This window comes from Sminthopsis crassicaudata, chromosome 4 (genome assembly GCF_048593235.1).
Source record: "Sminthopsis crassicaudata isolate SCR6 chromosome 4, ASM4859323v1, whole genome shotgun sequence".
Lineage (NCBI taxonomy): Eukaryota > Metazoa > Chordata > Mammalia > Dasyuromorphia > Dasyuridae > Sminthopsis > Sminthopsis crassicaudata.
In genome coordinates, this window is record NC_133620.1 from 58,117,702 (window position 1) to 58,134,022 (window position 16,321).

The 16,321-nt window shown below is 33.5% G+C and overlaps 1 protein-coding gene across 3 annotated transcripts in view; it reads right to left on the reverse strand.

Annotated features, from left to right (window-relative positions):
- The window catches only part of KIFAP3 (kinesin associated protein 3), a 213,127-nt gene that overhangs the window by 144,635 nt on the left and 52,171 nt on the right, over positions 1–16,321 (reverse strand). For all 3 annotated transcript variants that reach the window (XM_074308323.1, XM_074308321.1, XM_074308322.1), the window contains exons 6-9: positions 9,403–9,502; positions 8,760–8,884; positions 5,777–5,875; positions 4,049–4,227 (exon numbers count right to left, since the gene is read on the reverse strand). In XM_074308323.1, coding sequence (XP_074164424.1) covers positions 4,049–4,227; positions 5,777–5,875; positions 8,760–8,884; positions 9,403–9,502 — 503 coding nt within the window. The remainder of the gene's footprint in view (positions 1–4,048; positions 4,228–5,776; positions 5,876–8,759; positions 8,885–9,402; positions 9,503–16,321) is intronic.

Here is a 16,321-nt window from a genome sequence, read left to right on the forward strand (position 1 = left end):
CAATGTGAGCATTTATAGGCAAAGACTTTAAAATATTGCCCAGGAAAAGATTAGAGATGAGTAGGAAGTTTGAAATGCAAACAGAAGAGTCAGAAAAAAACTTTGAAAGTAAGTGTATTTGACTACTTAGAAGGGGCTATATGATGCTCTAGTCTCTTTAGAACAGTAAAGTCTTCAGACGGTATAAAAGGAATAAAATTTCTAATTAAAAGATGCATTATAAAGTATAATTGTAAAAAATGGATGGGTCAAAGGACAAATCATAGAAACAATTGAAATTTCATCAAAGAAAATTACAATAAGGAAATGATATGCTCTTTGGCGGTTTCAATCATGACTGACATTTCATTACACCATTTGGGATTTTCTTGAAAAAAGATGCTGGAGGAATCTGGCATCTCCTTCCACAGCACTTTTCACAGATGAGGAAACTGAGACCAATAAGGTTAAGTGACTTGTCCAGGGTCACCCAAGCTAGGTCATGAAGATCAGTCTTCTTGACTCCAGAACCAGTCCTCTGTCCACTCTGCCATCTTGCTGCCCCAATGAAGGTATATACTAAAATATATTTATGTTGTTCTTCAGTTGTATGTCACTCTTCAGGACCCCATGGACCACAGCACAATATACCCTGTGATCCTCCACTAACTCTCAAAGTCTGTCTAAGTTCAAATTTGTTGTTTCCATGACACTCTCTAGTCACTTCTTCCTGCATTGTCCCCTTTTCCTTTGGCCATTAATCTTGCCCAACATCAAGGTCTTTTCCAGTAAGTCCTGTTTTCTTGTTGTGTGGCTAAAGTATTTAAGTTTCAGTACTTGACTTTCTACTGAGTAGTCTGAATCAATTTCTTTAAATATTGGTTGGCTTGATTTCCTTGCCTGTGGCACAATGCAGCATGGAATCTGCAGAACTCAGCTTTTCTTAAGAGTCCAACTCTAACAGACAAACTACTAGAGAAACTATAGCTTTGACTATGCGGATCTTTCTTGGCAAGATGATGTCTCTGTTTTTTAGTATCCTCTTCACATTTACCATAACTTCTTTCCATGCAGCAAGCATCTTTCAACTTCATGGCTGCAGTTGTCATCTGCAGTGATCTTTGAACCCAAATGTAAAATCTGATACTGTTTCCATTTCTTTTCTTTCTATTTGCCAGGAAGTAATGGGGTTAGTTGCCAATATCTTGGTTTTTTATGTTAAACTTCAAGCCAGTTTTTAGTGTATATAGTCTACTATTTCCTATAATGTGTTCTGCATATGTTAAATAAAAAATTAATTGAAAACATAACCTTTTCCTCATATTCCTTTTCCAATTTTAGTCAATTATTTTGTTCTATTTATTTCTGACTGCTGCTTTTTAAAAACCTGCCATGATTGTTGTGATCTATACAATTAAAGGCTTTGGCATAGTCAATGATGCAGAAGTAGACTTTTTTTCTGGAACACCTTTGCTTTCTCCACACACTCCAGTGAATGTTGGCAATTTGGTCTTTAGTTCTTCTACCTCTTCAAAAACGAGCCTGCTCTTCTGCTAATTCTCAGTTCACATGTTACTAAAGCTTAAGTTTTCGGAATATTAAGCATAACTTGGTTGGCTTATGAATTGTGTACAACTGTTTGATAATCTGAATATATCTTGGCATTGTCCTTCCTTAGGACTGGGATGCAAACTGATCTTTTCTAATCCTAAGGCCAGTGATGAGTTTTCCAAATTCAATATATTGAATCTAGGGCTTTAACAACATCATTAAAACATATGGAATGTAGCTAAAGCAGTTCTTAGCGAAATAGTATATCTCAAAACATATTCATTAATAAAAACAGAAATAAATCAATGAACTGAATATATAGCAAAAGACTTGAACATCAAATCAATAAATTCTCAACTAAGCAATGAAGTAGAAGTTCTGAAAATTAAAGAAGCGATTATAAAATTGAAAGCAATAAGAATTGGTAAATGAAATTAGGAAACAGTTTCTTTTTTTGTAAAAGTAAATAAGATACCATTAAATCATCTGACTTTAAAAATGAGAAAGGAAACCAAACCATTTCGATCAAAAATATAAAAGGAGAACTCAAAACAAACTCAATTCATAACCAGAAATATTACAAATAAATTCTATCTAGTATTCAAAAAACAATTCTTTCAGTCTTTTTCTATGACACAAATATCAAAGAAATTTGTCTTGGGACCTAAAAAAAGCAGAGAGAAAGCATAGAAAGGAAACTATAAATTAATATCCCTAAAGAATACTGACATTAAAAACTTTAAAAAAAAGATTAGCAAGTACCCTACAATGCATATTAGAAATGTTGTACACAATGACCAGATTGAAGTTTGCACCTGGAAAGAAACATAAATTGAACCAATTCAAATTTATAAAAAAATTAATTCCCCAGAAGACGAATATCAATGTTTTCAACAGATATAATCTAATCATCAACAAATGTCTGAAAAAATTCTTTAAAATTGCTAATAATTAGAGAAAAGCAAATTAACATTACTTTGAGGTTTTAACTCACATCTAGCAAAATGAAAATAGAAGAGAAAATTGACAAATACTGGAAGACTTGCGAGAAAAGAGGCCCACTGATGCATTATTGGTGGAGTTTTGATTTGTTCTGCAACGAATTCAAAACTGTGCCCCCAAAGTTGTAACTTTTGCAAACTTTTGCAAAATAGTGAGTATACTCACTGATCTTCTATACCACACCACTTTTAGACATATCTTTTTTTTTTTTTTCCCCCTGAGGCTGGGGTTAAGTGACTTGCCCAGGGTCACATAGCTAGGAAGTGTTAAGTGTCTGACACCACATTTGAACCCAGGTCCTCCTGAATTCAAGGCTGGTGCTCTATCCACTGTGCCACCTAGCTGCCCCTAGACATATCTTAAAAGGTATAATGGTTTTAATTCCCGAGATTAAAGAAAGAAGAAATGGATTTACATATACAAAACTATTTATTACACATTTTTTCCTAGTAACTGAAAACTGAAAAGGGGCAGGAATTATCTCACTGGAGAATTCCTAATGAATATAATGGAATATAATGGAATATTACATCAGAAGAAATAAAGAAATGGACAGTTTCAGAGGAAACTAAGAAGATGTCCTGACATAGAACAAAGCAAGCAGAATAGTGCCTAGCACTTAGGAAACAAATAAATGCTATTTGATTTAATAACTTATTTTATAATAATATTGCAAAGAGAAACAACTGTGTTTTGCTTAAGTATGCTTTTTTTCTTTTAACTATAAAAGGTTTTTTCCCCCTTCTCAATGATTTGGTTTTATTTTTAATTGTGGAGGAAGATGAGAGGAGAAAAAGGTTAATGCCAATGAAACTTTTTTAAAAGAATGCAAGAGATCAGAAGGGGAACAGAAGAAAGCACAAACAAGTAAACAGTTCTCGAAGTAATATGTGGAATTTATTGTAACTAAAAAAAAAAGCAGTATAAAAGTTTCAGATATATATCTCCTTTTTCGTTATGTCTATGGATATGTTCTATTTTGTGTTCAAAGTTCAAAAGTTTTAAAAAATAACTATATATCAAAATAATCATTCTTTTAAACATGCACACATGTATATGCTGTTTGTTACATGTATGAATGTATAGATATATGTGTATGTATACATTTAAGAATATATATTCTTATATATTTTGATATTTTGGAATGAAAAACTTAAATATTATTCTATAACTGGGCACTAAATAAGTCACACACTGTTCACACCTTTTAAAATGTTCCTCTCTGATTTTCCATTTTCGACTTCCTTTTCAACAGAATTAGCTCCCTCTATGGAGAAATTATGCTCTTTCCTTCCATGCTCTATAAAATAGATCTTACTCAACTAAAAAGCTTGACTTATCTGGAAGATTATCTAATCTTAAATATTTCTTTTCCTGATGGCAGATAAATGAGACATTATTATGGTAAAGAGAGAACTAAAATTGTGAACAATTATTTTGCATTGACATTATTATGTATTTTTATAGCAACTTCTGACACAGAACAATTTACAACTTAGTAGGTTTCACAACTTACCATATCATTTTTGTTTTCCATAAAAATGCTAAGCTTCTTTAGGAAAGATACCACCAGAATTAGGAGTTCAAAGTTATCTCGATCTAGTGCCTTCACCAGCATATGAACTATGTTCTTATTCCTCATTTTCAGCTCTGTCCGAGTATCCTCAGCAAGGTTCAAGAGCAAATATAGAGCAACTAGAAAAATAAACAGAACTGGACTGTAAAAAGTTTTTTAAAACATATTTTTTTCACTGTAAACAAAAGTCCTTAGGAGAGATTGAGCATTACTTTCAGCTATTTTTATTAATTAATAAATATGGGTAGATAGTCAGAAAAATTGTTAAATATACAAACGTAGAAATAATTGTAAGAAATCTAAGAAACCAAGGGATGTTATTTATCATGCTTTATTACATTAAGGTTGCTATTCTGAAGCTAGTTAAAATTTTAAAATGTGCTTCCTTACTTTGAACCAAATTTTGTGAGAAAGAAGAAATTTTTTTTCATTCAAAATACTTCAATAAATTTATATGTTTATTTAAGGGCTAAAGTAGAAAACAGTTGAGAAATAAATTATATCACAATAATTTTCAACACATCCCTTTAAATACCTGAATAACAATATGACATGTTAAAAGTTAAAATTCAATTTAGGTCTGTAAAACTTTGATATTACAAAATAGAAACCAATATATCCTTTAAGGCTAAGATAATATATTGATCTCAAAAAATATGATCAAGGTGCTACTCGAATGATTGGGACAAATTATTCTTTTTTAATATTTTAAGAAAAATGTGAATGCTCAGAGGTTTAAATGATTTTGTAGATGTTATAGTAAGTGACTATAACAATTACCTGCATGTACAGTACTCAAAGGGCTACTAGGAGGCACAATGAAGTTAGGAAGACCTGAATTCAAATTTGGCTTCAGATACTTACTAGCTATCACTTTACCTTGTTTGCCTCAATTTCCTTATTTGTAAAATAAACTGAAGAAGAAAGTGAAAAATAACTCCAGTATCACTGCCAAGAAAATCCCAAATGGAGTCACTAAGAGAAATGATTGAAAATGACTGAACAAAAACACAGACCTAAAACTGACAGATTTCTGTGTGTTGATCAAATAAGTACTTAAGGAGGTGAACTAACAACTATCTATAATATGGAGATGCCCATCTATCAAAGAATATCACCTCATTCTTGCTAATAACTACCTTGAGTGTTTTAGTATTTAACAAACTCCTATATATTCTAAGCTCCAAGCTTTGTTTACATTTACATTATAAAGTCCAGAGACATAAGACTACTATCTCTTAAATCAAAGAAATGCTCAGATTTAATTTTTTATGAGAATTTTTTCATCCATGGAAAACATTTTAAATTGGAAACTGGATAAAACATGGTTTAATATTAGGAAAAACATCTTTGAAAAGTTATGTTTGAAGTTTCTGTCTCTATATATGTCTATGAATATGTATATGTAAATTTCAATATTTAAAGTGCTATCTTAATGAAAAGGCAAGGGAATAACAAAGGCAAGACAGGGAATGTGAGGATTGCTTAAACAACCAAATAATTTTGGTTTCTGAAATAAACCTGAGATATATACGAGAAGGTTTATGTTATACTGAAATTTATATTTTCTAATGATTTTGGCTTTGGTTTTGATGAGATCATGAAAATCAGAACAAATTAATACATGTATAAAGTACTTTTTCTTTTTCATAAATTAGGAATTTGTACCTCGTAAAAGCTGCTCCTGCTTTACTACCAAACCTTGGTACTTCTTGTAGGTTTTTTCATAATCTTTTTTCATGGTTTGATTTTCAGGGTCTTCTTCAAGTAAAAATATTAAGTTAAGGATTATATTATTTTCATAAAAGCAACAGAAAACTATTGAAAATGTTATGAGCAAAAGTATTACTATACACAATATACTATATTCATTAATTTTGATTAAATACATAATTATAGAATGTGACTCCTTTCTGAACAAGAATTGTTTCATTTCTGTCTTTACAGCCTTACCACTTTATATAATGCTTGCAGGTATTTGCTAATTGCACCCTGAATTAAAATGCATCATTAAGAAACGTCATAGTGTCCAAAAGCTGACTTAACATAAAATTAGATAATAACGAGAGAAGATGCATGAACTTATAACAGACAGGACTACAGTTCTCTTTCAAGTTTATTAGAATAAGATCCAACTTTCAATGTCAGAGATCCAGATCTAATGCTTTGTGAAATGAACCCATTTTGACACTACTTTTTGCAATAAGCAGTATTTAGTATAGGATTGGAAAAGTCATGAGTTACAAAAGTTTTCTGAGCAGAAAGCATACTACCACTGGCACTCAAGAGTCATGCAAAAACATCTCTGCCTAATCTTAGAGGGCTACAGGTTCAGGAAAGTAGAAGAGAATATGTGAGAGAATCTTCTGCCAATGATGTCATCATGGTAAGAAATCCTCAGAAACAACAAACTTGCAGAAAAAAAAAAGGGATTTTGTCATATTATCAAGAATGAGACCAAGGGGTTTCACCCGTAGCTGATATTGATAGGAGGTCTTGTTCCTAGTGCTATTTAACCTCAACTCCCCAAATTCCTATCTACTTTCTCATTGTTTTCCATAAGTGCTATTGCCAGTGCTGCGTCTGTGGACATCCAAACTGTATAAGCATCTAGAACTCAATGCAGCCAAAAGGGACCTCATTTTTTCCCACTATCAGACTTTCCCCAATTTCCCTATTACTACTGAGCATGCTACAATATACCCGACTGATTCCAAACTGGGTATCATGCTTTACAAGTCTATTGTTTTTACTTTTATAACATTTCTCCCAGACATCCCCTTCTCTTGACTCATCATTTCATTACTGGACTCTTACAATAGACTTCTACTTGCTCAATGTCCCTCAAGTATCTCCATTGTTATTCATCATCCATTCAGATCCCAATTTTCCTATAGTGCAGTCAGTACCTTCTCAACTTTTACATTCTAATGGAGGATGACAATACATAAAAAAGAAGCTGAAATGTGTGTGTGTGTGTGTGTGTGTGTGTGTGAGAGAGAGAGAGAGACAGAGAGAGAGAGAGAGAGAGAGAGAGATGGAAAAGGACTGTGTGTTCCATATGCAGCCTGATGAACCCTAGGATATGGCTGGCTAGGGTTCCTCCTCTAACTGGAGGTTCTAGGAGGAGCCACACATCAGAAAAAGGCAGTTTCAATGTATGAATTCTAAGGCTGGAGAAAAGCTTCTTGGGAGAAGCCGGGGAATGGTTGAAGAAGTTCTGAGGGTACTCTGGATCAATACATGCCTCCTTGTGATTTCTTGAAGGATTTAATATAAAATAGTCCGTCTAACATTTAAAGATCTTCATCACGTTGTATTTGAAACTCCTGATGTCCAGCATTACACTGGGTCCCACTCTTCATGTTTTGTATACATAATTTGCCATTCCTCAAACAGAACCCTCATCTCCATTTCTTTTGGCTATCTCTCAGACCTGGAATACTCTTCAACATAACCCTTTCATATTTCTTATAGAGCTCAGCTCAAATTCTAGTTTCTACATGGTTATCTATCCCAGCATTCCCAATCTCCCCTACCTTATAAGGCCTTCACTCTGAGACAAACAACAGCAGCTACCTTTCATCTACTCTGTATATATCTTCTATGTACATAAGTTGCTTATATGTTGTCTCTCCCACTAGAATATGAGTTTCTTGAAAGCAGGGATGTTATAAACATTCTCTGTATTCCTAGTATTCAAGACAGTACTTGGACACACAGTAAGTATTTAATAAATCTTTTTTTGGTAAACAATTGCCTCATAGATGTAAGAATAGGTCCCCAGTCTCATTGTAGAAATGGAAGTAGAAGTGTTTTTTGCAATTTTTGGAATACTAAGTGAATTTTCCATTGGAAAAAATGTCTTTTATATAAAAAATAATTTGGTTCTATAGTCAAAAACTTCAGGTATACCATAGTCATTATATTAATAACATTGCTTCCATGGGAAAATGCATTTCAAATTCCAACCAATTTACACACAAACTCTTTGAATACAACAGGCTACCTGTATTCTTCATGTGGTTAGTGAGTATTTTACCTAATTCTGGAAGTCATGCTTTGAGACAACAAGGACTAGCTAGAGAGCATTCAAGTGAGTGACACAGATAGTAAAAGTCACTGCCAGGAAGGGACACTGAGGAAGTGGAGGATTCATTCATTACTTCAGTTATCTGTCATGAAGAAAGTGAGCTTAAAATAATTGCGTGGTTGGCATGTAGAAGCTTTATTGTGTGTCTGTTATTCCAGAGAGCAAAACTAGAACCAAGGGTACTACGTTATAATAAGGAAACAAATTTCTATCTGATACAACAAAGAATTTTTTTTTTCCAGTTGAAGCAGTTGGGGTTATGTGACTTGCCCAGGGTCACACAGCTAGGAAGTGTTAAGTGTCTGAGACTAGATTTGAACTCAGGTGCTCCTGACTTCAGGGCTGGTGCTCTATCTATTGCACCACCTAGCTGCCTCCCCCCCACAACAAAGAACTTTTTAACAGCTATAATTATTTATCCTGACATTTTCTTCATTTTTGCCCTCTTTAAGTAAAAGAACTTTATTAATGCTACATCACTAAATAACCAGATAAAAAGTTTCAATATATTTACTGTCAAAAGCTACACTCGACCAAAGTCTCATTCTGAAAGGATATCAGCTTTCTTCTTCTTAGAAAGTTCCTCTTGCCACAGTTCATGTCTCTTCAACTCATGATCAATTATGTTCATACATAGAGCTCCAATTTTATAGTGAGTGATTAGGCCATGAAATTGAGAAAAACTACATTAAAAGAAAAGATGTATATATGTATTTATTAGAAATAAGTACAATTCAAGTTTGATGCAACAGATTTTAGGTACATAGTAAAAGAAAGTCATATACCCTATAAATCAATATTTTTATAAAGGAATATATACACATTACACAATGAAGATTTGAAATCTGTAAGACTTTATTGCTCTCAGAATTGACATTCTTTAAGTACTTCTAAAATAATTCAAATTTAAAGCCAAAAACCCAGAATTACTCAGAACATATTTTTAATACTTATGATTCTAATAGCAACTCACTAAACTATCCTCAAAAACAATTTTCAAAAAGCTACGTAGTAAGACTTAATTATGTCAACAATGTTTGAAAGCCACTTTAATTATTACATAGAATATAACTTTCAAAATCTCCGATTGCTAAATGGACATTTATTGTGTATCTATTTTGTAAAATATACTATGTTAGAATGATAAAAAATTAGAATATGTGAGAGGCATTTACATTAGTTTCATAATTCTTGTACTTACCTGGAAAAGCAGAAGAAAATATATATTATGTTAGTAGCCAGTTCTACACTTTGCTTCCAATCTTCTCTCAGTACTCTGGCTAATGCACCAAGGGCAGTTTCTGATGAAAAAAATTTCCAAATAATAATTACCTACCTCATTCTCAAGTACAATGTTAAGACTTTCATCTATTAACAATCAGGCTAACATGTTAGAATTGGGGAGAAGGATGATAGAAATCAGTCTCTGTTTTTAGACATAAAACATGTTCAATAAATTAAAATTTATAAAGTGTAAAACCACAAAAGTACAGTAAGAATATAAATGTAAATTAAGTGATCCTTTTATTTATGTTATAGAATTTTGCCAAAAGAAAGTTCATTTCAACAGCCTGTGGGGTGGAGCTTAAAACACTTCCTATTTTTGAAACTAAATTTCTGTGGACTCTTAGTCTGGTAAGAGGGACTGCCTAGTCAATTAAGGGAGTTCATTCTATCTTTGTACACCTCTAATTTTTTGTTAAATTTTAAACTTAGATCTGCTGCTCTACAGCTTCCTCTTGATATTCTTAATTCTTAGTTAACTTAGTTCTTAGTTATCAACAAACTGATCCAGCCTTCACATGTTCAAATATCACAGAAATAATTTCCTACCTCTTCCCCCAAGTATTCAAATTTTTCCCATCTTAAATCCCTGGTTCCTTTAAGAAATTCTCATATGAAATGGTTCCAGTCCACTCAGCATCTTATTTACCCTTCTCAGGGTACAATCCAGTTTTTAAAAACCTTTCCTATGTGATAACCTGAACTGAATGAATGAGCTAGCTATTCCTGGTGGAACAATTCCATCATCAGGAAGCAATAAGATAGTGCCATAGTGCAGTGCATCTTGGCACTGGGCCTGGAGTCATTTCTCAAATTCAAATCTGTTCTCACACATTTCTCTAGCTGTGTGACCCTGAACAAATCACTTAATCCCTGTTTGCTTCATTTCCAGGGGAAAGAAATGTCAAACTACTACAATGTTCTTTGTCAACAAAGTTTCATAAATGGTCATGAAGAGTTCGTTATAACTGAACTATAATGGTAGGTAGTAGCTAGATGGTGGCCAAGTAGGGGAATTTTATATTCAATTCTAAAACTGGAACGGAGTTTATTGGAGGGGGGAGGTGAAAGGGTATACATAGTAATATGCTCCTCCCAATTGTTTAAGAATTCAATTTTATTTTATATTTTCTGTTCCAAATTCTTTCTCACCCTCAGTCCCCCCTCTACTTATTGAGAAGGCTAGAAAAACAACACCCATTAAAAATCTGCGGTCATATAAAATAAGTTCATTTATTAGTCATGTTAAAAGAAAGAAAAAGAAAAAGGAGAGAAAAAAGAAAAGATGAAAAAAGAAGAAAAATAAAATAAATGTTTTCATCTATATTCTGGTCCATCAGCATGTTTCATCACAAGTACTTCAGAACTATGGTTGGTCACTGTGTTGATCGGAGTTAAGTCTTTAGAGTTGCCTCCTGGTAAACTCTCTAACTCTTTGGTCATGAACTCTTCCCCATCCATAGATCAGAGAGGTGATTTCTACTATGTTTCTCAAATTTGCTCATGATATCACTCTTTATATTGAAATTACGTACCCAAGTGGAGCTTATCTTAATATACAATGTGTGATGCCCCTTTTAACCTGGATTCTGCCAGACTGTTACTCAGTTTCCCCAATACTTTCTATCAAATAATGAGCTCTTGCCCCCATTTCTAGGATCTTTGAGTTTATCCAAACATTACTGCACTACTATGCTCATTTGCTTCTGCTATATATTGTATACTTAAATTTATTTCAACCTCTTTTTGTTCACAGTTCCAAACTGCTATGAAAATTAAGACTCTGTAGAACAGTTTGAGATCAGGAATTACTAAGGCTTCCTTCCTTGCCATTTTTTTCCCTGATTCCAATGATATATATTTACCTTTCCCTCTCCAGGAGAATTTTATTAATATTCTTTCTAGGTAAATAATTTTTTTTGATAGTTAGTACAGCACTGAATAAGTAAATTCAATGAGGCAATATTGTAATTTTTATTATATTGGCTTGGCCTTCTCATAAGAATATAACTACAATTACTTAGTTTAACTTTTAGTTATATAATAATTGTTTTATAATTGTATTCATATGGCTCTTATGTTTTAAGCAACATTATCATATATTTTATATTGTTTGTAGTAGTTTTAACTGAAATTTCTCTTTCTATTCTTCCTGGTGGATACTATAAGTAATATATCAAAATGACAATGAGGTATATGTATTTATTTCATATCCTACAACTTTCTGGTTTGTTGATTGTTTCAATTAGTTTTTTAAGTTGTTTCATTAGGATTCTTTAATTAAAATATATATATTTACAAAAAGTGATAGTTTTTTTTCCTCTTTCTTCATCTTTATTTCCTTAATTTCTTTTTCTTATTTTATTGCTATAGATAGCATTTCTAGTTCAATACTGAATAGTAATGGTGATAATGAACTTGCATCATTCCTGACTGTATTGTAAAAATTTCTCACTTATGTAATGTGGCTCTTGGTTTTAGATGGATACTACTTATCATTTTAGGAAAAGCATTTATTCCTAAGCTTTCTAGTATTTTTATTGAGAACAGATGCTGTATTTTGTTGAAAGGTTTTTATGCATCTATTTGATATAATAATTTCAGTTGATTTTGTTGTCAACATATTCAATCATATTATTTTCCCAATGTTGAGAAAGTCCTATATTTCTGATATGAGTCTAACTTAGTTATAGTCAGAATATGATCATAATATATTGTTATAATCTCATTAGCATTTTAATTTTTTAACATAAATGTTTATTATGGAAATTAGACTACTTTTCCCCCTCTCTTTTGACTCTCTCTGGTTTACATATCAATACCATATTTGTGTTATAGGAGTTTGATTGTATCCCTTCTTTAAACATTTTATGTAATATTGGAATTAATTATTTAAATGTTTCTAGAGCTCACTTTTTTTTCTATTTGGGAGTTTGTGAATTCTTCAATTTGTTTTTCTAAAATATGATTATATATTTTATTTTGTTTGGTTATTCTAGGAAATTTTTAACTTGTAAATATTCTTAAATTTCATGCAGATTGTCAGTTTTATTGGCATGGTGCTAGGCAAAACAACTAATAATTGCTTTTATCTCTTCTTCACTGATTGTGATTTTATCTTTTTTTTTTTTTTTGATAAATTTGTTTCTTGTACTAGTTCTAGTTATTAGTTCAAAATCTTATTTTTTATACATCTTCAGTTTTGTTCATTTCACCATTTCTATTTTTGTGTTTAATTGAGGGTTTTTAATTTGTTTGCTGCTTCTGTTGTTCTTTACAGTGATAGTAGTGACAGTGGCACCCTTGACAATAACAGTTTAGAGGAGGGAGAATTTGTTCTCTTTTGGAAATGCTGAGTCTGAAATGTCTACAGCACCTCCAGCTGAAAATGTTTAGTAGGCAGCTGGTTGGTGATGTAGCACTGGAAGGCAAGAGAGAGTGCAGCTATATAAGCAGATCTTGAAACCTTCTGAGTAAAGGTGATAAATTAATTTATGGGAGCTGATAAGATCACCAAATGAGGGAGGAAAGAGGTGAGGGTGCAGGACAGAGTCCCGGAAGACTTGCCCGTGCTAGTGAATGTGATGTGCAAGCAGACCCAGCAAAGGAGACTAAGAAGGAGACATCACATGGGGAAAAGAAAACCACAATTATTACCAAAATCCAAAAAGGAGAGAATATCTAGGAGGAGAAATGAGTCAATGGTGTCAAGTATTGTAAAGATCAAGAAGGATAAAAGATGAAGAGAGATTTAGCAATTGAGAGATCACTAGTATCTTTGGAGACAGAATTCTGATCTAAATGAAGTCTGAAGCCAGACTGCACCTACAAAGCGAAAGTAAAGGAAGTATGGATGACTTTTTAAAGGAACTTGGCTGAGTAGGGGAGGAAAGAAATAGAATGATGACTAGTGCGAATGCCAAGATGTACTGGGTTTTCTTTTTAAATGGGGACAAACATGAGCATGTTTACTATCGTGTTAACAGACTGGGGGACAAGTCCTGATACAAGCACTGTAGTAAGTGATATAATGAATGAGCCCAGTTGAGATTAGCTTAGTTTAAATCTATAGTGGACTCTAACAGCACATTTTTCCCCCTTTAGTTCTGTTTAGCATGAGAAAAAAAAAAAGATATCCAAAAAAGAACAAAAGAACTACAAGAAAGTAAAGAAAAGATGGATACTCATGAATATAATTTCTTCTACTGTTATATAACCTTTCTTGAATTGGTAACTTATTGTTATATATTTTGAATCCTCCTTGATGTTCTACTGGGCACATGACAATGTTCTGTTTTGTTTTACTTTGTTTTGTATTCCTTTTCTGTTTTTCTTCTTTCTTATACTTTTTTAAGAAATAAAATAATAAAAAAAATAAAATGCTACTTGACAAAAAAAGAAATTATCAAGAAAAACTGTCCTGATATTCTAAAACTAGAGGGTAAAGTAGACATTCTTTCGAATCCAACAAACTGAAAGAGATCCCCAAATGAAAACTCCCAGGAATATTATAACCAAATTAGAATTAGACAAGAACGGAATTAAGTACAAGGCTGATGAAATTAAGGAGTGTGGTGCTTCACAGTAGGAGCCATTAGGGCATTGACCGTCCCCTGACCTACCCCCTTCAATTAACCCTTCATGGGTGGAGGGAGGAGGAGGGGGAGGGGCAGTAACATAATCAGCACCACCTATGAAGCAGCCTATGACAAGATTACAAAAAGTACTAGTTAAAGCTAAAAATGAAGGACAGGATATATCTGATTTAATAGAAGCATACTCTGTTATTCAAGAGTTTGACTCTTCAGGTCGACAAAGGAAAAGATATACTCCTTTTGATCTGGAAAAAATAAAAGACTTGAAAAAGTGTTGCACTTTTTATGGAGCTTCATCATCCTATGTTAAGATGTTACTAGAGAATTTGGCTTATGAAATTTTAACCCCTAGTGATTGGAAATCCATAGCAAGGATATGTTTAGAACCTGGACAAAACTTGTTGTGGCTTTTGTAGTATAATGAACTATGTAGAATACAAGCCCTACAAAATAGGCAAACTGAAGTTAATATACAGACCAACTAGCAGGTAAAGGACAGTATGCAGACACTTCAGCACAGATTAATTACCCATTGACAGCATATGAGCAAATTGCTGCTGCTATCAAAGCATGGGACTCCCTCCCAGGAAAACAAGATAGAGGGGAAGCCTTCACAAAAATAGAGCAAAGTCCAAACGAATCCTTTGTTGATTTTGTGGGACGTCTGCAAACTGCTATCATACAAACAAATGCAGCTACAGGAATTATAAGACAATTTGCTAGAGAAAATGCTACTGAGCTTTGTAGAAGAATTCTTCTAGGACTACGCAAGAAGAGATCATAAGATGCTGTTCTACAGTGGGCACAAATGCCTTTTATACCCAGGCTGTGATGCAGAACATGGGAAGACAGGGTCCTTCTTGGCAAGGGACTTCCAGAGAGACTCTTCAATGCTTTCAGTGTGGTAAAGTAGAGCATCTGAAAGCTCAATGTTGACATAGACTTAGAGTGAGAAGACAGGATAAAAGAATAAGACCCAAAACCCCATGTACAAAATGCAACAAGGGCTTCTACTTGTAGATTGACCCAGGGAAATGAGAGGTGGGGCCCAGGTCCAGAGCCCCAGGCAAAAACCAGGTGAGGCATGATAGCAGTTGAGTTTACACCCAGAGAGTCTTTAGAAGTTAGGACTCTAATATGATCAATCAGCAGAGAAGTAATCAGATGGAAGAAAGGGATTAAAATTGGGGAGAATTCAGGCTTTTTAACCCAACAGAAGTATGGTGTCCAGTGTTAGCAGCTCCAATATAACTGCCAGATGATGTGGAGAGATCCAGAAAGTGGTGAATGGAAGGGATCAGATAGGTTAACTGCTTGGGGGAAAGGGTTTGCTTGTATATCTGCAGATGGAGAAGGACTCAAATGGTTGCCAACCAGCATCTTGAGACAGACAGAAAAAGAGAAAAACCTCAAAACAAAGGAGAAGACGTAGGAAATATAAGACACTGAAAGAGCATGGCTGATAATGAGACTTGCAGGACTTTAAAACTAGAAGGAATCACTGGATTCCCTAAGATGGAAAATTGTTGATAAAGACTGTTGCAGAACTTCAAAACCAGCAGCAATCTTTGGATTCCCTGAGACATGATAAGAATGATACAGGACTTCAAAATTTGCAGGAATAATTGGATTCCCTGACACATGATGAGATTATTGGAAGGACTTCAAAACTTGTAGGTATCCTTGAATTCCCTGACACGTGAAGTAATGAAACATAGATTGGTTTTGGACTATTTCTAGGACTAATGGACATGTACAATTCCTCATGTTGATTCATGTTGGTTGTTTGTAATACCTTCCATATTGATGAATTTATATATATCTGTTTCAAGTAAGACCTTTCAGAACCCACTAATCTGGTTTGATTCCCCATTCCCTTTGATGTTTTCATCTCCCTTTCTGAGATGGGAGGGCTTGATCACCTTCTTTTATGGTATTTTCACACCCTTTTTCTGAGAAGTCAGGGAGGGCGTGACCACCTATGTTCTAAAACAAAAGATAGCAGGAAATATTGTGGGCCAGAACTCTGGACTTGAAACAAGGATTCTAACAAGGTAGAATTCTAACCCAGTAGAATTGATGAGACAATGGTTATCTAGTTTAGCATGGTGATTAATAGTTCTCTAGTTCAGTACAGGTATTTAATACTTAATATAATTCTGCAAGATTAACACCTATTCTATAAGATTCACACCTATGATAATGTAATTATAATAGAGTATATAAGCTGAGACAAACTCA